Below are 24,128 nucleotides of genomic sequence, written 5' to 3' on the forward strand. Positions count from 1 at the left end.
GTGTGTGACGCCCATGCAGTGAACCTGGAGTATTATGATTCATAGCTACTACTAAACTGTAGTAGGGCCACATTCCTGCACTGTTTGGGAGGAAGTGTGTTTACTTATTCTATGTATTTAGAGAGTTAGGCCATTGAGGTTTCTGCATTGTAATGCATATGACACTACAAAATGATATGGCAGCCATGTTAGCTCCCCATTAACATAACAAGGGGAATATTTAAACAATGCTGTGTAACTGAATGTCTAGAATTAGAAGAATATTCCTAATTCTAAAAGTTGGCCCAACCTTCTAAATACTGTATATGGGTCTGGGAGACCCACCAGGCTCTGGCCCTAACCCACTCACTGACATGACACACTTCCTCTGCAGCACAGAAGGGAGGGAGGGTAGAAACATGTCTATGAGAGGAGAGAGAGAAAGAGAGGCGTAGAGTGACATACTGCTAAGCACATGTTCATTTATTGCTTTTAATATACTTTTCATAGCCTAGTTTTTCTCATATTGCTCCTAATTATATAATATTACACTGTCAGTCTCCCCTACTTTTTATTACACGCCATCCCAACTATTTGTGGTATTTTTCCTCGCAGTTACCTCAAACTCATTACTCAAGTCAGCATCAACGAAAACCTCACAAGACTATGAGTGGAGTGTTGACAGTTTGTGGCTGACCACAGTCTTGGCAGGCTGGAGCATTTTCTAGGGCACTGCCACAACGGCAGGCAGTGTGTGTGAAGGACAATACCATTGCATGAGTAGCTAGCTAGACCAGGGTCCAAGAATGTTGGCATCCCTCTTCTAGATAAATTGAGCCCAGAGACACATCCCCCTATAAATACAATTCAAATCAAATGTAATTTGTGTAGTGTTTTTACAAAATACATTTGTCACAAAGTGTAGGTCAAAAATGTAATCGCAATTTGCTGCAATGCAGAACAACCTTAAAACTTCGATCCATGACTGAGTGAAAAGACAACAACTTGGACAGAACACCATGCTTTGTTGAACTGAGGACTTGAATCCATGGAGAATGACAAGTGATTCATCAAAATCATATAGATTCCAGAGTAGCCAGTCTGTAGGGACCTCCATGTTAAGGTCATATTGCTCCTCCTCCATAAGTTGCATCTGGTTGCTCCCCTGAGGCTTCTCCCCTGGGGCTTCTCCCCTGGGGCTTCTCCCCTGGGGCTTCTCCCCTGGGGCTTCTCCCCTGGGGCTTCTCCTCTGGTTCTCCCCTGGGGCTTCCATCCCAAAACCCCTGGCCTGAGACACACCAGGGCACACATTCTACAGCCCCTGCTACATCTTCTACTGGGCATATCGTTAAACAATACCATTGATAAACCATTGATGAAAAGTTTGGTAAACTATTGTTTGTGTTGGCACCTGAACTCTTAATTCCAAGCCAAGTTTGCTGAACTCTGTAGATTTTTGTATGTTGTCCAGTGCATTGCAACCACATGCTTCAGACACATACTTGTGCAAAACAAAACTGAAGTGCAGTACAGGTAGTAGGTATAACTCAATGTGTACCCATTAGGAAGATCAAGCTATTTGCCCAACTCTCTTTAAGTCTCCTATGAATCTACCTCAATGTTCATTCTTAAATACCCACATTCAAGTGATAACACAAGAGCAAACGAGACACAACTTAATGAATGGCCTCTGGCCTGCCTTGGAGTGGCTAAAAATACAGGCAGCATTTCCCTGTAATCAGATTGATTAAATTGCTCGCTAGTTGGAACCCTCCCCCAGAGCCATCTGGCAGATGGATCTCAGGCCTCCTGTCAACAATGCTCACCTTAGTGTGGACTACACCAGCACAGTGCATTTGGAAAGCATTCAGACCCCTTGACTTTTTCCACATGTTGTCAATTCTTCATCAGTCTACAAACAATACCCCATAATGACAAAGCGAAAACTGGTTTAACATTTTTTTCAGAAATATTCAGAGCCCAGGTGCATCCTATTTCCATTGATCATCCTTGAGATGTTTCTACAACTTGATTGGAGTCCACTTGTGGTAAATTCAATAGATTGGCATGATTTGGAAAGGAACACACCTGTCTATATAAGGTCCCACAATTGACAGAGCAAAAACCAAGCCATAAGGTCGAAGGAATTGTCTGTAGAGCTCTGAGACAGGATTGTGTCGAGGCGAAGATCTGGGAAGGGTATAGTACCAAAACATTTCTGCATCATTGAAGGTCCCCAAGATCACAGTGGCCGCCATCCTTCTTAAATGGAAGAAGTTTGGAACCAACAAAACTCTTCCTAGAGCTGGCTGCCCGGTCAAAGTGAGCAATCGGGAGATAAGGTCATTGGTCGAGGAGCTGAACAAGAACCCGATGGTCACTCTGACAGAGCTCCAGAGTTCCTCTCTGCAGCACTCCACCAATCAGGCCTTTATGGTAGAGTGGCCAGATGGAAGCCACTCCTCAGTAAAAAGCACATAACAGCCTGCTTGGAGTTTGCCAAAAGGCACATAAAGGACTCTCAGACCGTGAGAAACAAGATTCTCTGGTCTGATGAAACCAAGATTGAACTCTTTGGCCTGAATGCCAAGCATCACGTCTGGAGGAAACCTGGCACCATCCCTACAGTGAAGCATGGTGGTGGCAGCATCATGCTGTGGGGATGTATTTCAGCGTCAGGGACCGGTAGACTAGTCAGGATCGAAGGGAGCAAAGTACAGAGAGATCCTTGATGAAAACCTTCTCCAGAGTGCTCAGGACCTCAGACTGGGGAGAAGGTTCATCTTCCAACAGGACAACGACCCTAAGCACACAGCCAAGACAATGCAGGAGTGGTCTCTGAATGTCCTTGAGTGGCCCAGCCGAGCCCGGACTTGAACCCGATGGAACATCTCTGGAGAGACCTGAAAATAGCTGTGCAGCGACACTCCCCATCCAACCTGACAGAGCTTGAGAGGATCTGCAGAGAAGAATGTGAGAAACTCCCCAAATACAGGTGTGCCAAGCTTGCAGCGTCATAGCCAAGAAGACTCAAGGCTGTAATGTTTGCATTTGTTTAAGCTGTTTTCTTCGGACATTTATTTGGATACATCCATAACTATGAGCTAACGAGGTGCGATTGTGCCTGCTTTCTCATCAGGGCACTGTTGTTCAGAGGAGCTAGGCAATAACACAGCCAACACAATCACTTCAAACTGAATCTGGAAATACTGCAACCAATTTCACTTCGTTTCGTTTGACCTTTTTCAATTTACATTTATTTGTATATATCCATAAAAATTATGCCAACTGATTCATGACTTTGACTGGCTGAGAAACGCTGCCTGCCTGTCTGTCTCGTTCCGACTCCCAAGACGTTCATTACTATGGGACAGCTGGGGATCGAATTTGAATATTTAAACAATGTCGCAAATGTCGTAGAGACAGACAGCAAGGTGTATACAAATCTCCGCTGTTACAAACTAAATGTTAGCCTAAAAGAAATGTGAGATAATGTCTAGACGCTTTTATAGTGGATATCAAGTTTATAAATTGCCTGGCTGGGCTGATGAGACAGTGGATTGCGCAATCAGATGGAACAGCGTAAATAGGCATTTTAACATCATAGATTTAGCCGGTGGTAACTTGTGGAATAGACATCAGTTGGAATGCGGTTTTAACCAATCAGCAATCAAGATTAGACCCAGCCGTTGTATAAAATCTGATATACAACAGCTGTCAGCCAATCAGCATTCAGGGCTCGTACCACCAAGTTTATAATACTAGATATACAACTCTGGCTATGCTCTGGAGAACCTTTTACAACAGAGAATGAATGGCAGAGATGATGACATCCCTATCAGCCTGGCAGGCTGGGTATGGCCGCATAGTATGCCAACCAGAGAGGCAATGTAGGTCACTGCATGAATGCTGATGACAAGCTGATGTCTCCTGAGTGCTACTAATCTGCTGTTCATTGGGATTTAAGCGAAGCAAAGGCACCAGGCGAAAATGGGTAATGGCTTTGCAGTAAGGGATTGAATTGGGATAAATTGAAGGTGGATTTGTTATTCCTTTCCTAGATACTATGTATGTTGTATCCCATCAACTAAAAACACCTGCTCATCAACCAATCAAACAGCATTGGCGCTCAACAGAAACATTTCCGTCAAAGCACTATTCAATGGAGTTCAGCTTTAAGAAACACTCACGTCATCTCCATCCATGATGAGTGTCATCGGGTGTCACGCTCCTCAGAGCTTCGATGCCTGTTTATGTGTCCAGTCCCCGTGTAGTAGTGCAGCGGCTCACATAGTCATTGAAGAACAAAGCACTGTCACACCCCATCACTCATGAACCACCAAGTGGGACTGAACATGCTATGATAACCCGCCACACTACTACTGTATCTCAGTTCCCACTAGTGCTTAGCTAGCTTTCTGTACTGTACTGTACTGCTAAACACAGATATCGTCAATGGGCTATCAGTACCTCACTAGTGCTAATTTTATCTATCCCTCCACAAGCCACCACTGTACAATGTGACGTACAGTACTGTTATAGATGAGCTACCAGTGAACAGGCTAAAGAAAAGCTAATCTAATGCTTAAAATAGCCAACATTTAATGAGCTAACCCCATGTGAACGAGCGACCAGTAAACAAGCCCCCATGTCACTTTTAGCTCCCATGTCACTTGCCCTAACTTGTCGGTCACACGGAAACAGATTAGAAAGTACAGATTAGAGAGTAGGCCTACAGTACTGTGTAAACCTTCTGATTTAGAAACATATGCCATAACACATACTTTCTCTCTTTCTTTATCTCTCTATCGCTCCTTCTCGCACACCCTCCTCTCTCTCTGTCTCTCTCTCTCCCTCTCTCTCGCTCTCTCTCTCTTCCCCTTCTCTCACTCTCTCCCTCCCTCCCTCTCTACTTTCCCTCCCGCTCTCTCTCTTCTCTGTCCCCCTCCCTCTCTCTCCCTCCTTCTCCCTTGCTTCATAGTCTCCTCCTCGAAGTGATTACGTCATAATGTCCAGTGAGTCCAGACACAGGGTAGATGAGGTTAAAGTTCAGACAATGAAAGACAGTTCTCACTGTGGTGCTCTGGTTCCCATGCCCCGCTACGTAACCGTGTTAGACATACTCAGTGTGGGGGTGCTGAAAAGGGGGTCATGAGGACCCACTACAGGAGCTGGGTTAATCCATGTCTACAATGTGCTGTGTGTCGTGTATGAGTCAAATGATATAGTGAAAGCATATAGACTATGATAATAGCATTCCGCTGGGTATGCATTGGTGGAATAACTTCGGTTGAATTGCTCTACAGAGCTCTATAGAGTTACACTGTATGTCTATTGTTGCTCAGCTAAATTCAAGACCAGTGGTTTTCAAAGCTGCCTCGGGTGTTCAAAGCATCTCACTCACTCACTCACTCACACAGACACACACACACTCACTCACACAGACACACACACACACACACACACACACACACACACACACACACACACACACACACACACACACACACACACACACACACACACACACACACACACACACACACACACACACACACACACACACACACTGGTTAATTTTAGAGTATATCTGATGAGGAGCCTAGAAATAGCTGACCTTGGTCTTGAGCTTCTACAGTAGTTGATCTCTAAGGTAGCCACTCTTATAGAATCAAGGTCAAACTCCTATTCTCGCTATACACCAAGTCACTTGGCTCTGTCATATCCTCACATGGTCTCTCATATCATTGCTATGCAGATGACACACAATTAATCTTCTCCTTTCCCCCTTCTGACAACCAGGTGGCGAATCGCATCTCTGCATGTCTGGCAGACATATCAGTGTGGATGACGGATCACCACCTCAAGCTGAACCTCGGCAAGACGGAGCTGCTCTTCCTCCCGGGGAAGGACTGCCCGTTCCATGATCTCGCCATCACGGTTGACAACTCCCTTGTGTCCTCCTCCCAGAGTGCTAAGAGCCTTGGCGTGACCCTGGACAACACCCTGTCGTTCTCCACCAACATCAAGGCGGTGACCCGATCCTGTAGGTTCATGCTCTACAACATTCGCAGAGTACGACCCTGCCTCACACAGGAAGCGGCGCAGGTCCTAATCCAGGCACTTGTCATCTCCCGTCTGGATTACTGCAACTCGCTGTTGGCTGGGCTCCCTGCCTGTGCCATTAAACCCCTACAACTCATCCAGAACGCCGCAGCCCGTCTGGTGTTCAACCTTCCCAAGTTCTCTCACGTCACCCCGCTCCTCCGCTCTCTCCACTGGCTTCCAGTCGAAGCTCGCATCCGCTACAAGACCATGGTGCTTGCCTACGGAGCTGTGAGGGGAACGGCACCTCCGTACCTTCAGGCTCTGATCAGGCCCTACACCCAAACAAGGGCACTCCGTTCATCCACCTCTGGCCTGCTCGCCTCCCTACCTCTGAGGAAGCACAGTTCCCGCTCAGCCCAGTCAAAACTGTTCGCTGCTCTGGCACCCCAATGGTGGAACAAGCTCCCTCACGACGCCAGGACAGCGGAGTCAATCACCACCTTCCGGAGACACCTGAAACCCCACCTCTTCAAGGAATACCTGGGATAGGATAAGGTAATCCTTCTAACCCCCCCCCCTTAAAAGATTTAGATGCACTATTGTAAAGTGGTTGTTCCACTGGATATTATAGGTGAATGCACCAATTTGTAAGTCGCTCTGGATAAGAGCGTCTGCTAAATGACTAAAATGTAAATGTAAAAATGTCAAACTAGTCTGGGTAGTTTTCCCTTCAAAATGGAGCCCTTATCAGAGCTCTATGCATTAGAGCTCTGGGCAAGCATACAGTACATTGGAATCTAACGCATGATCAAATGACTCAAGTTATTATTATATATTAAAAACATTTAAGACTAAACAAAAAGTTGTTTATTTTTGTAAACAAACAGACAACAGAGAGATGTTTGATTCCTTCTCATCTACATCATAATTCCCACACTCTTTCATCTATTTTTGTGTTGGTTCCAAGAGGGGATGTTTGGTCTGGGGCTTAAAGCAGTGCTTCTTTAATGCATGCCCAGACAGAGATGTGTGGCACAGGGAGGGACATTACTGGAGCTCCAGGCCTATACAGGCCTCCAGATCGCCATTAGGGAGAGGGATAAGCATATTACTGGCCTTGAGTAATGTCACATGGTATGTATCATTTCCGAACAGTTCCCTCACAGAGCTCAACTAAAGCAAACTATCATCGCTGTTTCAATCTCAAACACTGTAATTATGCTTTATTAAGTGAAGGAAAAGTTGGACAGCATTACCCAAACTCACAACAGTACTTTAGCACTGTCATCATTTCTTTAATCAGATTAAAAGCATACATGGACAAATGGTACAAACAATGTCTTTGTCAAAGAACACCACTGTCACGTCCTGGCCAGTATATAAGGTTAATTGTTTTGTAGTTGGTCAGGGCGTGGCAGGGGGTATTTGTTTTATGTGGTTCGGGGTGGTGTGTTTGTGTAAAGGGTGTTTGATTTAGTATTTCCGGGTTTTGGTTTATGTTTAGTTAATTCTATGGTTAGTCTAGTGTGTGTGTTTCTATGTTTGGTTGATTGGGGTTGGGACTCTCAGTTGAAGGCAGGTGTTGTCTATCTGCCTTTGATTGAGAGTCCCATATATTAGGGTGTGTTTGTATGTGTTATTTGTGGGTGATTGTTCTGTGCTTAGCCGTGTGCCTAGTCAGACTGTTATGGTCGTTCGTTCGTTCGTTCGTTCGTTCGTTCGTTCGTTCGTTCGTTCGTTCGTTCGTTCGTTCGTTCGTTTTTCGTGTTTGTTATTTTTGTATGTTCATTTTGAGAGTAATTAAAAATCAAGATGAGCATTCACATACCTGCTGCGTTTTGGTCCTCATTCACCGACGACAACCGTGACAACCACCTACTGTTCTTTGACAAAGACATAGTTTGTACCATTTGTCCATCATAGGATCCCAAGAGTGCTGCAAATTGAGTTGATCTAGGAGGCTAGATCTGAGGAGGCTATCGAAGCCAAAGATCTCAATCATCCCACTGAGTGAAGTCTTTATGTCATTACAAGTAGATGTATGGGCGCTGTCAGGGCTGCCCAATCTATCTCTCCCAGCCTATTAAACTTGTGATTTAGCCACACAGTCTATCAGTCCCGGCCCCAGTACAGTGACAAAGAGATAGTCAAGCAGTTCTCAGTGCAATCAGACCAGGCGAGGAGGGCCCTGACATAGCCCTGTTATTGTTTGCCACCATAAACAACACAGTTTCGCTGACAACAACCACAGGGTGGTTACCACTCAGCCCACCTTATCTGAGGATGACAGGCTGCATATCATGGAGTCGTTGGAGGAGTTTGTCTGCAAAAACACAGGTGTGCTGAAAGGGAGTCTTGGATGTCTTATTTGAGGTACTCTTTGAAGAGGTACGGTTTCAGACGTTTTTGGAAGATGGGCATGGACTCTGCTGTTCTAGGGTCAGGGGGAAGCTCGTTCCACCATTTGGGTGCCAGGACAGAGAAGATCTTTGACTGGGCTGAGTGGGAGCTGACCCCCCGTAGGGGTGGGAGGGCCAAGAGACCAGAGGTGGCAGAACAGAGTGTTCGAGTTGGGGTGTTTGAGCATAGCCTGACGGTAAGGAGGGGCAGTTTCTCTTGCTGTTCCGCAGGCAAGCACCATGGTCTTGTAGCGGATGCAAGCTTTGACTGGAAGCCAGTGTAGGAGGAGTAGGGTGACATGGGAGAACTTGGGAAGGTTGAACACCAGGTGGGCTGCGGCAGTCTGGTTAAATTACAGGGGTTTGATGGCACAAGCGGGGAGCCCAGCCATCAGAGTGTTGCAGTAGTCCAGACGGGAGATGACAAGTGCCTGGATTAGGACCTGCTCAACTTTCTGTGTAAGGAAAGGTCGTACTCTATGGATGTTGTAGAGCATTAACCTGCAGGAGCGAGTCACTGCTTTGATGTTTGCGGAGAATGACAGGGTGTTGTCCAGGGTCAATCCAAGGTTCTTTGCACTCCCGGAGGTGGAACTGTGGAGTTGTCAACCGTGATGGAAATGTCTTGGAGTGGGCAGATACACGTACATACACCCACATACTTATGCAAAGGCAGGCACTCGCACAGATGGAAAAATCCTTGCAACCCATGTTAACAAAATAAGTCAAAATGTTGTCTGTTGGACGTTTAGGACATCATCACGTGGAACTAGTGTCACAGCTATGCCCCAAGCACACAAACGTCACACCCAAAAGTGGCCCATGAATAATTTGACCTTCTTTTCTGCAAATAGATCACACAAAAAGGACTGTTTGTATGCACAGTATCCCATCTGAAAGCTAAAGTAAAGACTCCCCCACTGTCATACCAGCTTAGTCATGCGTTTCACATTGTGAGGACACCTACTTTATCTACTTCATCTCTCTATCTATCTGCTACGTCTATCTGTCACGTCTCCTCCATTCATCACTCATTCCAACAGCGCAAGAAATACACTCGTTGAAGAAGACATTTGACTCAAAGTGTAGTTTCAAAGTGATTGATGGTACGATCAGTTAATACAATCAGATACAACTGGCAGGCTAAATCCAATGGGTGATACTTGATAAAGACTGTATTTAGATAAGTAAACACGCATTAGTCATCATTACTACTGTGTTTGGTCATTGTTGGTGATACTTCAGTCTTCATTTGTCACCTAGGTAAATGTGATGATTGTGTTGGGGCCTATCAGCAGGGTTGGGGAATAAGTGATTGCATGTAATCAGTTAAATATAATCTGATTACAAATAAACTTTATCTGTAATCACTTACATTACCAGCAACAACAACAAAAATCATATTACAGAAACCTTTGAAAAACTAGATGTTTACTTTGAAATTCAGAAAGGGTTTTGGTGGGAAGAAAATATGAGGACACCTTTCTGTTTTCTCAATGACATTCAATTCAACATTGAAGACAGGCACCAATGTTATTATAGTTTTGTGATTTTAGTTTTTAGATTTTTATTTGAAATTCAGTTTAGTTTCAGTTAGTTTTCAGACTGGATTTACTCATTTTTATACAGTTTCAGTTTGATAAAAACATATCTATTTTGTTTTTATATTATTAGTTTGAGTTTTACTTTAATGTTAGGGACAGAAAGCAGCCTTATGTGTGGGAGGCTAGAAGCCTCAATCACAATTTGAGATAGTCCTGTCATACACATTTCCTTTCTTTTTGGGGTGGGGGAGGGGTAGATCAGCTTTAATATTGCAGACAGATTGTGGCTTCCATCAATGTAATTGTCGGCATCATTTCCAATCTCCCATATATATTTTTTGTAAATATACAGTACCAGTCAAAGGTTTGGACACACCTACTCATTCAAGGGTATTTCTTTATTTTTACTATTTTCTACATTGTAGAACAGTAGTGAAGGCATCAAAACTATGAAATAACACATATGCAATCATGTAGTAACCAAAAAAGTGTAAAACAAATCTAAATATATTTTATATTTGAGATTCTTCAAGTAGCCACCCTTTGCCTTGATGACAGCTTTGCACACTGTTGGCATTCTCCAAACCAGCTTCACCTGGAATGCTTTTCTAACAGTCTTGAAGGAGTTCCCACATATGCTGAGCATTTCTTGGCTGCTTTTCCTTCACTCTGCGGTCCAACTCATCCCAAACCATCTCAATTGGGTTGAGGTCAGGTGATTGTGGAGACCAGGTCATCTGATGCAGCACTCCATCACTATACATGGTCAAATAGCCATTAGACAGCCTGGAGGTGAGTTTTTGTTCATTTTCCTGTTGAAAAACAAATGATAGTACCACTAAGCGCAAACCAGATGGGATGGCGTATCACTGCAGAATGCTGTGGAAGATAAGCTGGTTAAGTGTGCTTTGAATTCTAAATAAATCACAGACAGTGTCACCAGCAAAGCACCCCCACACCATCACACCTCCTCCTCCATGCTTCAAGATGGGAAACACACATGCAAAAATCATCCGTTCACCTACTCTGCGTCTCACAAAGACACGGCGGTTGGAACCAAAAATCTCAAATTTGGACTCATCAGACCAAATGACAGATTTCCACTGGTCTAATGTCCATTGCTCGTGTTTCTTGGCCCAAGCAAGTCTTTCTTCTTCTTATTGGTGTCCTTTAGTAGTGGTTTCTTTGTAGTAATTGTACCATGAAGGCTTGATTCATGCAGCCTCCTCTGAACAGTTGATGTTGAGATGTGTCTGTTACTTGAACTCTGTGAAGCATTGATTTGGGCAGCAATTTCTGAGAATGGTAACTCTAATGAACTTATCCTCTGCAGCAGAGATACCTCTGGGTCTTCCTTTCCTGTGGCGGTCCTCATGAGAGCCAGTTTCATCATAGGCGCTTGATGGTTTTTGCAACTTGCAACATTCAAAGTTCTTGAAATGTTCCGTATTGACTGACCTTCATGTCAAAAAGTAATGATGGACTGTCGTTTCTCTTTGCTTATTTAAGCCATTCTTGCCATAATATGGACTTGGTCTTTTACCAAATAGGGCTATCTTCTGTATACCACTCCTACCTTGTCACAACACAACTGATTGGCTCAAACGCATTAAGAAGGAAAGATATTCCACAAATGAACTTTTAATGAGGCACACCTGTTAATATACAGTGTAGCTAGTGAATGTGATGCACAACCTAGGTCTATTCGAAAAATTGCCATCTATGGCAGCATTTACCCGCCAGATTCAGAAGCTCGATAACCCCATTAGAAAAAAGTTATAATATAAAAAATATATATATTTTAATTTGTTTTGCAGTCAAAGATAATAGTTTCAGTATAGTTTTAGTTTTTCAAAATGTTTTCTTAATTATTTTATTTCAGTTTACTAAATTGTTTTTCAATTTATTTATGCATTTTTTAGTTTCAGTTTTTGTTTATCATAATAACCTTAATAGGTGCAAGTTTAAGTTTGTTCCACCTGAGCAAGTCTGACGACAAGTCAGGGACCACTATGATGACACACCAAATGCGTTTGCTGGATCCTTTTTGTCTTCTTCTAATACCTCTTAACAAAAGAAACAAAAAGTAATCGGGTTGGTTTACTGGGCTTGGGTAATTCAAAAGTTACATTACTGATAAAAAATTGGAACAGGTAACTAGTAACTGTACTAGATTACACTTAGAACGTAACCCATACCTCACTGCTTGTCCTCTATAGACAACATCTAACTGAGCACACAAGGGACAAAATGATCTATAGTTCTGTATGTACAATGCATAGCAGAATATCATCTGTATCTCATCTATAGTTATAATTAGCTTTCCACTTCACAGGCAATTCAGAACACCAACCTGTAGTTGAAGTATGATGGATAATAACATTTTATGGGGTTGAAAGTGTGAACTAAACTCCACATAGTCTGTCCTCATGAGAGAAGAAGAGGGTGGGAGGCTACTAAAACTACCTTTCAACACCGTCATCAAACCACTTTACGTTGACATGTACAACTCGAACAGGTAATGAGCACACCACTAGTTCATCATCCTTTACCAACGTTGATGTTGATGAACCCACATTATTGTCGCCAATATAGTTTCCTCTAGACGCTCTGAAACGCAGCCTGAGCAGATCCGTTGACCAGGGACACTCTACTCTTTACAGTCAAAGAGCATAACCCCTAATCAACCTTTATTGAACCTTAAATCAAAACAACAGTTTCCTCGCTAAAAACTCTAGAGTCTCTTGAACGCAGACCAAGCAGAAGTGTTGACCAGATTCACTCACGTCTGTGCAGTCAGAGAGCAGGTGCTTCTGGAGGGAGTCTGCACCCCTGATGAACCTCTTCTTGGTCCCAACCCGATCTGCTAGGTTACCCATGGTGACCCGGTTGAGAACCACAACGCACAAGGTCAAGGGAGGATAATTCAGCCTAGTAAATTTTGTCAGAGCTTCTCTTAATCTGTCTCGTATCCCTTCAACTCTAACACCTTCTTGCTTTCCCTCGCTTTCTCTCGCTCACACACACTTGACGCTTTCCAAACACACACACACACACAAACACATTTCCAGTCTCCTATGTGAATCTGGGTTAGATTGGTTCCTTTTGGAGCGGCTGCTAAAATAGGATGTCCTCTAGATCAGAGAGAGAAGGACAGGGGGGTCTGAGGGGACCTGGACTCAGTAGAGGGGACGGAAAGGTCATACACTCAGCCTCACTGCGTAAGAGGATGAGGAGAAAGTGGTAGAGCAGGGATGGGCAACATTAATGGGGGTGGGAGCCACCCAAAAATTCTGAACTCATCATGCGGGCCATAGTTGCTCACAGGTCTGTGTACCCATATCCAATTTCATTAAATTCTACACATTTTGCCATGGTGCAGAGAGAAACGTTTGCCATTTTATAACTCATTTCATGCAATCCTACTCATTTTACCATTCGGTGGAGAGAAATGTTTTCAATTTTTAATATGACATCTGAGTGAGACTGACTAACAAAATCAACTGGGCCACCAAGGCCAGTAATATGAATTTGATAACAACTTTAGATAGCTGGCCGCTAAACTAACTTAGCAATCAAAAAAATGTTAGCTGACATGGCTAATTGAGTGACTATCTGTGACTGATATAACAAGAGAAAAACTGCTGATGCACAACCACATTTTTAACTTGCACCTTGTGTATTCTACTATTATAACTCTCAACGTTAAGTTGAGACCCCGACTGAGTTCCTAAAAAAATCCAATACTATATGTAATAATTCTTTTGTTGGGGGGAGGTGGGCAATAATACAAGGGCCTTCAAAAGGGCCGTGTCACGCCCTGACCTGAGAGAGACGGTTTGTTTCTCTATTTTGTTAGGTCAGGGTGTGGGGTGGGCATTCTAAATTTTGTATTTCTTTGTTTTGGCCGAGTATGGTTCCTAATCAGAGGCAGCTGTCTATCGTTGTCTCTGATTAGGAATCATACTTAGGCAGCCTTTTCCCACTGGTGTTTGTGGGTAGTTGTTTTCTGTTTTGTATTCGTTACCTGACGGAACTGTTGGCTTTTCGTTTTGTTTCTTTGGTTCTAGTGTTTCATTGTTTAATAAATAATCATGAACACGTACCACGCTGCGCTTTGGTCCACTCCTTCTAATGACAGCCGTAACAGAACTACCCACCACCAAAGGACCAAGCAGCGTGGTCAGAATGGACCTGGGAGGAAATCCTAGATGGGAAGGGACCCTAGAGGCAAGACGGGGAGTATCGCCATCCGAAGGAGGAAATAGAGGCACTGAAAGCGGAACGGCGACATTACGAGGAGCTAGCCCAACCTTCGGAAACCCGAGAGGCAGCTCCAAAAAAAATGGGGGGGGGGGGCACACGGGGAGATTGGCAAGTCGGGGTTGAGGCCTGAGCCAACTCCCCGTGCTTACCGTGGGGAGCGAGTGACCGAGCAAGCACCGTGTTATGCGGGGATGCGCACTGTGTCGCCAGTGTGCAACTACAGCCCGGTGCGCTCGGTGCAAGCTTCCCACAGTTTCCGTGCTAGAGTTGGCAGTCAGCCAGGAAGAATTGTGCCGGCTCAGCGTTCCTGGTCACCAGTGCGCCTCCACGGCCCAGTATACCCTGTGCCTGCTCTGTGCACCCAGTCTCCTGTGCGTCTCCCCAGTCCGGTGAGACCGGTTCCAGCTCCACGTAGGAAGCCTCCAGTGATGATGCATGGCACGAAGCCTCCAGTGATGATCCATGGCCCGGAGCCTGTAGTGATGATCCATGGCACGAAGCCTCCTGTGATAATCCATGGCCCGGAGCCTGTAGGGATGATCCATGGCAAGAAGCCTGTAGGGATGATCCATGGCCCGGAGCCTGTAGGGATAATCCATGGCAAGAAGCCTGGAGGGATGATCCATGGCCCGGAGCCTCCAGTGATTATCCATGGCACGAAGCCTCCAGTGATGATCCATGGCGCGGAACCTGTAGTGATGATCCATGGCACGGTGCCTGCAGCGACGGTCCCCAGTCCGGAACCTCCAGCGACGATCCCCAGTCTGGAGCCTCCAGCGACGCTCCCCAGTCCGGAGCCTCCAGCGACGCTCTCCAGTCCGGAACCTCCAGCGACGCTCCCCAGTCCGGAACCTCCAGCGACGCTCCCCAGTCCGGAGCCTCCAGCGACGCTCCCCAGTCCGGAATCTCCAGCGACGCTCCCCAGTCCGGAACCTCCAGCGACGCTCCCCAGTCCGGAACCTCCAGCGACGCTCCCCAGTCCGGAACCTCCAGCGACGCTCCCCAGCCCGGAACCTCCTGAGATGGCCTGCAGCCCGGAACCTCCTGAGATGGCCTGCAGCCCGGAACCTCCTGAGACGGCCTGCAGCCCAGAGTCTTCAGCGACGGCCTGCAGCTCAGAGTCTTCAGCGACGGCCTGCAGCCCAGAGTCTTCAGCGACGGCCTGCAGCCCAGAGTCTTCAGCGACGGCCTGCAGCCCAGAGCCTTCAGCGACGGCCTGCAGCCCAGAGTCTTCAGCGGCGGTCTGCAGCCCAGAGTCTTCAGCGGCGGCCTGCAGTCCAGAGTCTTCAGCAGCGGTCGGCAGTTCAGAGCCTCCGGCAATGATCCATGGTCTGATTCCTCCGGCGACACAGAAGAGGGGGGATCAGCGGGCGGGGCGGGGGCTAGTTCCCGAACCAGAGCCGCCGCCAAGAATAGATGCCCACTGGGACCCTCCCCTATAGGTTCAGGTTTGCGGCCGGGAGTCCGCACCTTTGGGGGGGGTACTGTCATGCCCTGACCTGAGAGAGATGGTTTATTTCTCTATTTTGTTAGGTCAGGGTGTGGGGTGGGCATTCTATGTTTTGTATTTCTTTGTTTTGGGCCGAGTATGGTTCCTAATCAGAGGCAGCTGTCTATCGTTGTCTCTGATTAGGAATCACACTTAGGCAGCCTTTTCCCACCTGTGTTTGTGGGTAGTTGTTTTGTATCCATTACCTGACGGAACTGTTGGCTTTTCATTTTGTTTCTTTGGTTCTAGTGTTTCATTGTTTAATAAATAATCATGAACACATACCACGCTGCGCTTTGGTCCACTCCTTCTAACGACAGCTGTAACAGGCCGCCAGTTGCCCATTTCTGTGGTAGAGGATAAGACCGTGAGAAGAGGTACAGTAGCAGTGTCTGAGATAACATTGTCAATGCCAACAATTAGCTGCTGGACTAATTCACCTCTCTCCCGCAGAATCAAAGTACTCAGCCAATGCAATCTAAGACCTCTACCTCTTCTGCAAACGAATACAGTGTTGCTCCCAAAATGTACAAAATAGCATTACATACGGGAACAGAATAAAGCAATCATTGCATAACCCATCCCACACAGACAATACTAGCTAACGGACTTAAGAGAAGAGTATTCACAAACAACATATAGATCTCAAAACTAGCTTACCATTCCACCACATTATATGAGACTGGTGTGTATCATTGCTCTGCTCAGTGGTGTACATTTCAGGTTTTAGGAGTGTGTGTAGCATACTGTGTGACTCAAAGTAAACTGTGTACAGTTATGTGTATATACGCATAATATGTAGCGTGGTGTGTGTGCTTGGATTCGGAAAACATAATGCAGAGGTGTGTGTGTGTGTGTGTGTGTGTGTGTGTGTGTGAGCGCATGCATGTGCTTCTTCCCACTCCTTACACACACACACACACACACACACACACACACACACACACACACACACACACACAGTTTCCAGGCTGTGAGATCCCTGTGACTGTCCTGCTTATGTCACCCACCTTACACAACCTGGGACCCCCACACACACACACAAACACAAAAAACACACACAAAAGTATGTGAACCCTTTGGAATTACCTGGATTCCTGCATAAATTGGTCTGTCACGCCCTGACCTGAGAGAGCCGTTTTATTTCTCTATTTTGTTAGGTCAGGGTGTGGGGTGGGCATTCTATGTGATGTATTTCTTTGTTTTGGCTGAGTATGGTTCCTAATCAGAGGCAGCTGTCTATCGTTGTCTCTGATTGGGAATCATACTTAGGCAGCCTTTTCCCACCTGTGTTTGTGGGTAGTTGTTTTCTGTTTAGTGATTCTGTACCTGACGGAACTGTTTGGCTTTTAGTTTTTTTGTTTCTTTTGTTTGTGTGTTTCATAGTAAATAAAATATGAACACTTACAACACTGCGCTTTGGTCCACTCCTTCAACTTCAGACGACAGCCATTACATGGTCATCAAATTTGATCTGATCTGATCTTCATCTAAGTTACAACAATAGACAAAGATACTGTGCTTACACTAAAAACACACAAATCATAATTTAAACATTCACAGTGTAGGTTGGAAAAAGTACGTGAACCCCTAGGCTAATGACTTCTCCAAAAGCTAATTGGAGTCAGGAATCAGCTAACCTAGAGTCCAATCAATGAGACGAGATTGGAGATGTTGGTTAGAGCTGCCATGCCCTATAAAACAATAATCACAAAATGTGAGTGTGCTCTTCACAAGAAGCATTGCCTGATGTGAACCATACCTCGCACAAAAGAGATCTCAGAAGACCTAAGATTAAGAATTGTTGACTTGCATAAACATGGAAAGGGTTACAAAAGTATCGCTAAAAGTCTTGATGTTCATCAGTCCACAGTAAGACAAATTGCCTATAAATGGAGAAAGTTCAGCTACTCTCCTTAGGAGTGGCCGTCCTGCAAAGATGACCACAAGAGCACAGCGCAGAATGCTCAATGAAGTTAAGAAGAATCCTAGAGTGTCAGCTAAAGATTTACAGAAATCTCTGGAACATGTTAACATCTCTGTTGACGAGTCTATGATGCGTAAAACACTAAAAAAGAATGGTGTTCATGGGAGGACACCAAGGAAGAAGCCACTGCTGTCCAAAACAAACATTGCTGCACGTCTAAAATTTGAATCAACCCGATTCAGATGCTGTGGCATGACCTCAAGAGAGCAGTTCACACCAGACATCCCAAAGAATATTGCCGAAATGAGACAGTTTTGTAAAGAGGAATGGTCCAAATTCCTTCTGACCGTTGTGTAGGTCTGATCTGCGACTACAGAAAACGTTTGGTTGAGGTTTTTGCTGCCAAAGGACGGTTAACCAGTTATTAAACACATACTTTTTCCGCCCTGCACTGTGAATGTTTACACGGTGTGTTCAATAAAGATATGAAAACGTATAATTGTTTGTGTGTTATTAGTTCAAGCAGACTGTTTTTGTCTATTGTTGTGACCTAGATGAAGATCAGATCAAATTGTATGACCAATTTATGCAGAAATCCAGGTATTTCCAAAGGGTTCACATACTTTTTCTTGCCACTGTAGATAGTTTAGGTAAGTGGGGAGGCATAGTAATGTATTCAGCTGATTATGTAATATGGCTAGAGTTTGATTTTAGATTTCTTTAATCACACACACACAGACAGATATTGTGGGTCAGGTCTTGTGATGGGATGTCTGCTCCACTCTCTCCAGCCATTATCAAAGGAAGTAAATGCTGTATGAGTACGTGTGTGTGTGTGTTTGTTTTCAAAGAGGATGAAATCTAAAGTCAAACTCTAGCTATATTACTGAACCAGGGTCCACAAACACACACACACACACACGGCTACATACTGTCGATAGTTTAGGTAAGTGGAGAGGCATAGTACTGTATACAGCTGATTATGTAATATGGCTAGAGTTTGATTTTAGATTTCATCCTCTTTGATCACACACACACACACACACACACACACACACACACACACACACACACACACACACACCACACACACAGCACTAACAATAACAATCTGAATCCCTCAACACCAACCAATTTGATCATACACTGAGCTATCATTCTCCTCCAATGGTCTCCTCAACACAATCATCCAAAGTTCAGTGAATTGTTTAAACGTGGATAAGGAGTAAAATAATAACATACGAGGGGATAAAGAATCAGGCACTGAATTATGTCCAAACACTGTATGCTACTATATTGTCATACTGAACTGTCATACTGTACTGTCATAAAGCACAGAAAACAGAAACCAAAACCTCTCCACCTTTTCACCCTGGCCTCCAGATCATACACTATGCTTTGAGAAGTGTGTGCATGTGAGAAAGTAGACAGAGCATTTTTATTGTTGTTTCCTCAGACATAATGAAGTGCTCTATCCCTCTCTTGGAGAGGACATATTCCCCCCTGAATGCGGACACATATGTGTATGAATATGATAGAGCCCCAGGGAGATAGACTGGACATGATTAGAGCCCTAATGCTCTGCACTCGTATGTTATGTTATGAACGGAAGAGAAGAAGGAGAAACATGTCATTTCAGCCGAGTAAGGAGACGATGAATCCGTTACATGCCGTTAAAACACACACATACACTCTGTGACCCTGACCAGGGGCTGTAGATAAGACTCACACTACCATTACCGCACAGCACAGAGGCCAGAGAGGAACAATCTAATTAGACTATATTACATTACACTACTCACATTCTTTCATGCACACATATTCAGAAAAACCCACTCAAACACACACACACCCACACACTGTAATACAGCCATTAGAAAGGGCAAACCAACCAGTTTCATGTCAGAATTAGACGTTCATCCATGTTTTTCAAACATCAAATTTTGAAGTTGTTCCAAAAGTCACATTTTGAAGTGTTTAAGTTTAAGTTTAGGCATTAACTCCAAATGTTTAATGTTAGGGTTATGTTCAGGCGTTAATTCCAAATTCTTCAGGTTAGGCATTAACTCCGAACGGTTATGGTAGTGGTTAAACAACTTTCTATCGAACTTGCAACCTTTGGAATCAGAGGTAGACGCTTACACCCATCCACCTCCACCATCCCATCCTACATCACCATCCACAATGCCCTAGAAAAACTGAAACCTACATGAAGGAAAAAAGGTGACCTGGCTGCAAACACGCAAACACGCAAACACACACACACACACACACACACACACACACACACACACACACACACACACACACACACACACACACACACACACACACACACACACACACACACACACACACACACACACACACACACACACACACACTCCAGAGGGAGGGTCACAGTCATCGCCCCACTCTTCATTTCCTCACATCACAGAGCACTCAATCAGAAGAACAGTGATCAAGTCACACCTCCCAGTGGTCAATGCCTATAGATCAGCCTTCCCTCTCATTTCCCTCTCTCCCTCTCTCCCCCTCTCCCTTCCCTCTCCCATCCCTCTCTCCTCCTCTCCCTTCCCTCTCTCGCCCTCTCCCTTCCGTCTCTCCCCCTCTTCTTCCCTCTCTACCCTCTTCCTTCCCTCTCCATCTCCCTTTCCTCTCCCTTTCCTCTACCTTTCCTCTCCCTTCCCTCTCCCTTCCCTCTCTCTCTTCCCTCTCCCTTCCCTCTCTCTCTTCCCTCTCTCCCCTCCTCCCTTCCCTCCCTTCCCTCTCCCTTCCCTCTCTCCCCTCTTCCTTCCCTCTCTCCCCCTCTCCCTTCACCTTCTCCCCCTCGTCCTTCCCTCTCCCTTCCCTCTTCCTTCCCTCTCTCCCCTTCTTCCTTCCCTCTCTCCCATTCTTCCTTCCCTATCTCCTCCTATCCCTTCCCTCTATCGCCCTCTTCCTTCCCTCTCTCCCCATCTCCCTTCCCGCTCTCCCTGTCTCCCTTCCCTCTCTCCCCCTCTCTCTGCCCTGAGGACATTCCTCTAATCACCTTTCACAGATTTACAGCCAAAGTGAAATAGTTCCCAATGCAATGACGGGCCATAGTCTATATATAGGGGCTGGCCTAGGGGCAAGTCACCCTGCATCAAGTAGGGGATCAACCATGAGAGGGGGTTATCAACACTATTTAGTCCCAACGTGTGTATGAGTGCTATACATACTCAACTCAGCACTGAAACTCAAATGGAACTCAGTATCTGTCTTTGGATCTGTAAGTACATGCAGTGTTTTAGTTGGCATGCTTGGTTCCTTCAGGCAGAAAATGAACAAGAGGAAAGTGATGACGGTTGAATTAGGTATGATGGATGAATGTGCATGTGTGTGTGCGTGTGTGCGTGCGTGCGTGCGTGTGTGTGTGTGTGTGTGTGTGTGTGTGTGTGTGTGTGTGTGTGTGTGTGTGTGTGTGTGTGTGTGTGCAAGCCATCCTGTTGCATAGCTGCTGTTAAGGGAGAGGCATGGACAGAAGGATTAGGTTTGACGGGATACTGAGGCTGAATGAATTATGTATTTTGTGATGATGTCTTGTCTCTGTGCGTGTTTGAGATACACATGCGCTCACACACACATACACACATTCACAGACACACAGACACACACACACATTTACTTCCTTTGATAATGGCTGGAGAGAGTGGAGTAGACATCCCATCACAAGGCATAACGTATAAGATCTGTCTGTCTGTGTGTGTGTACACTACAGTCTACAAAAAGCACCATTCTTACTCCTCACACCAGTCATGGGCGGCTCCTCCCTCCTCACTTGCGTAACAGTTGCTATTTATAACCATCTTAATTAGACATGGCTGAATATTGGAGCTTTTTCCCTTCTTCTTGCCATTGCCAGTGGGCAGATACCAAACAGTGCTACCTTGTCTGGACGGTTTTTACATAAAGCTGTGATTTGTTAAAGATTCATATGCTTGTAATTAGGTTACAGATAACATTTAAAAGGAGAACGGGGCAATGGGGTGATGATGCCACATGTATCCTCTGTAAACAAGGTTTTACGAGGATTCCGATTTTTCAAAACTTTACCAACATGGCAGACAAGGGCAGTTGATCAGGAACAAGTGGATGGAGATGGAAAAGTTGGAGATGAGGAGGAGGAGAGAGAGAGAGAGAGAGAAAGAGAGAGAGAGAGAGAGAGAGAGAGAGAGGGAGGGAGGGTTGTTTTGTATTAGTAGCATAATGTATAGGGTCAGTAGTATTTATGTTTGTGATCAGTATTGTGTCTGAAAGTAATGACATAAGTGCTTTGGTTTGGAAAGATACTCAGTGTGAGAGAAAGAGGGGGAGAATAAACAGGAGCGAGAGAGAGAGAGGAGAGAGAGGGTAGTTTTGTATTAGTAGCATAATGTATAGTGTCAGTAGTATTTATGTTTGTGATCAGTATTGTGTCTGAAAGTAATGACCTAAGTGCTTTGGTTTGGAAAGATACTCAGTGTGAAAGAAAGAGGGAGAGAAATAACAGGAGCGAGAGAGAGCGAGAGAGAGCGAGAGAGAGCGAGAGAGAGCGAGAGAGAGGGGTCCATTCTCATTAAATCTCTGAGCCAGCCCTTATGTCTGCCCTGTAATGTGATTTCCACTGGCGTGCATGGCCCCTCTGAGACACACACACACATTGCTTACCTCAGTCATGTGGATGAGATAGATCCTCAGATCTTCAGCATGATCTGTAGAAGGAACAAAAAAGACATTACATATTACCAATAAGAATTATTCAGATGTTAAAATGTAAAGGCTGCCTACCACTGGTCAATGTCCTGGAAGTCATCCATTACTAAAGACACGCTGTGTATCTACTGTAGGTCCAGATCAATAGCTTGGATCATCTGAGGCCAAGCTAGATGTCTGTCACCCTGTCACCACTGTCCCCACCCAGGCCCTCTATGTCACACTATGTCACTCCCTGGTGACAACTGGAGGTGACAATCTGACGGCAGGGTTGACTCCTCCTGTGATGAGTGCCCTAGTCCTACCCAGGGGACAGATAGGAGGAGGTGTGAGGAGGGTGTCACTTATGCGTGTGTGTATGCGTGTTGGGCTGTGCAACAAGCTCTCACAGTCCCACGTCAGAATTAGACGTTCATCGAAGTGGTCAATGTTACATTTACGTTTCCACGTCATCTGCCGAAGACATCACACATGATGGATGTCTAATACTGAATTGTATTACAGGTGACCAGGCTGGTGTGTGTGTGGCTATGTACAGTTGAAGTCGGAAGTTTACATACACCTTAGCCAAATACATTTAAACTCAGTTTTTCACAATTCCTGACATTTAATCAGAGTAAAAAGTCCCTGTCTTAGGTCAGTTAGGATCACCACTTTATTTTAAGAATGTGAAATGTAAGAATAATAGTAGAGAGAATGATTCATTTCAGCTTTTATTTATTTCATCACATTCCCAGTTGGTCAGAAGTTTACATACACTCAATTAGTATTTGGTAGCATTGCCTTTAAATTGTTTAACTTGGGTCAAACGTTTCCGGTTGCCTTTCACAAGCATCCCACAATAAGTTGGGGAATTTTGTCCCATTCCTCCTGACAGAGCTGGTGTAACTGAGTCAGGTTGGTAGGCCTCCTTGCTTGCACATGCTTTTTCAGTTCTGCCCACAAATGTTCTATAGGATTGAGGTCAGGGCTTTGTGATAGCCGCTCCAATACCTTGACTTTGTTGTCCTTAAGCCATTTTGCCACAACTTTGGAAGTATGCTTGGGGTCATTGTCCATTTGGAAGACCCATTTGCGACCAAGCTTTAACTTCCTGACTGATGGCTTCAATATATCCACATAATTTCCCGTCCTCATGATGCCATCTATTTTGTGAAGTGCACCAGTCCCTCCTGTAGCAAAGCACCCCCACAACATGATGCTGCCACCCCCGTGCTTCACGGTTGGTCATTATGGCCAAACAGTTCTATTTTTGTTTCATCAGACCAGAGGACATTTCTCCAAAAAGTACGATCTTTGTCCCCATGTGCAGTTGCAAACCATAGTCTGGCTTTTTTATGGCGGTTTTGGAGCAGTGGCTTCCTCCTTGCTGAGCGGCCTTTCAGGTTATGTCGATATAGGACTCGTTTTACTGTGGATATGGATACTTTTGTACCTGTTTCATCCAGCATCTTCACAAGGTCCTTTGCTGTTGTTCTGGGATTGATTTGCACATTTCGCAACAAAATACGTTCATCTCTAGGACACAGAACACATTTCCTTCCTGAGCGGTATGATGGCTGCGTGGTCCCATGATGTTTATTCTTGCGTACTATTTTTTTGTACAGATGAACGTGGTACCTTCAGGGTTTGGAAATTGCTCCCAAGGATGAACCAGACTTGTGCAGGTCTACGATTTTTTTTCTGAGGTCTTGGCTGATTTCTTTTGATTTTCCCATGATGTCAAGCAAAGAGGCACTGAGTTTGAAGGTAGGTCTTGA

The 24,128-nt window shown here is 45.0% G+C and overlaps 1 protein-coding gene across 4 annotated transcripts in view; it reads right to left on the reverse strand.

Annotated features, from left to right (window-relative positions):
• Nucleotides 1–24,128, reverse strand: part of LOC106565973 (regulator of G-protein signaling 3) — a 200,272-nt gene that overhangs the window by 103,966 nt on the left and 72,178 nt on the right. For all 4 annotated transcript variants that reach the window (XM_014133716.3, XM_014133701.3, XM_014133709.3 and 1 more), the window contains one exon: nt 22,324–22,367. In XM_014133716.3, the coding sequence (XP_013989191.3) occupies nt 22,324–22,367 (44 nt within the window). The remainder of the gene's footprint in view (nt 1–22,323; nt 22,368–24,128) is intronic.

This window comes from Salmo salar, chromosome 01 (genome assembly GCF_965601325.2).
Source record: "Salmo salar chromosome 01, fSalSal1, whole genome shotgun sequence".
Classification (NCBI taxonomy): domain Eukaryota; kingdom Metazoa; phylum Chordata; class Actinopteri; order Salmoniformes; family Salmonidae; genus Salmo; species Salmo salar.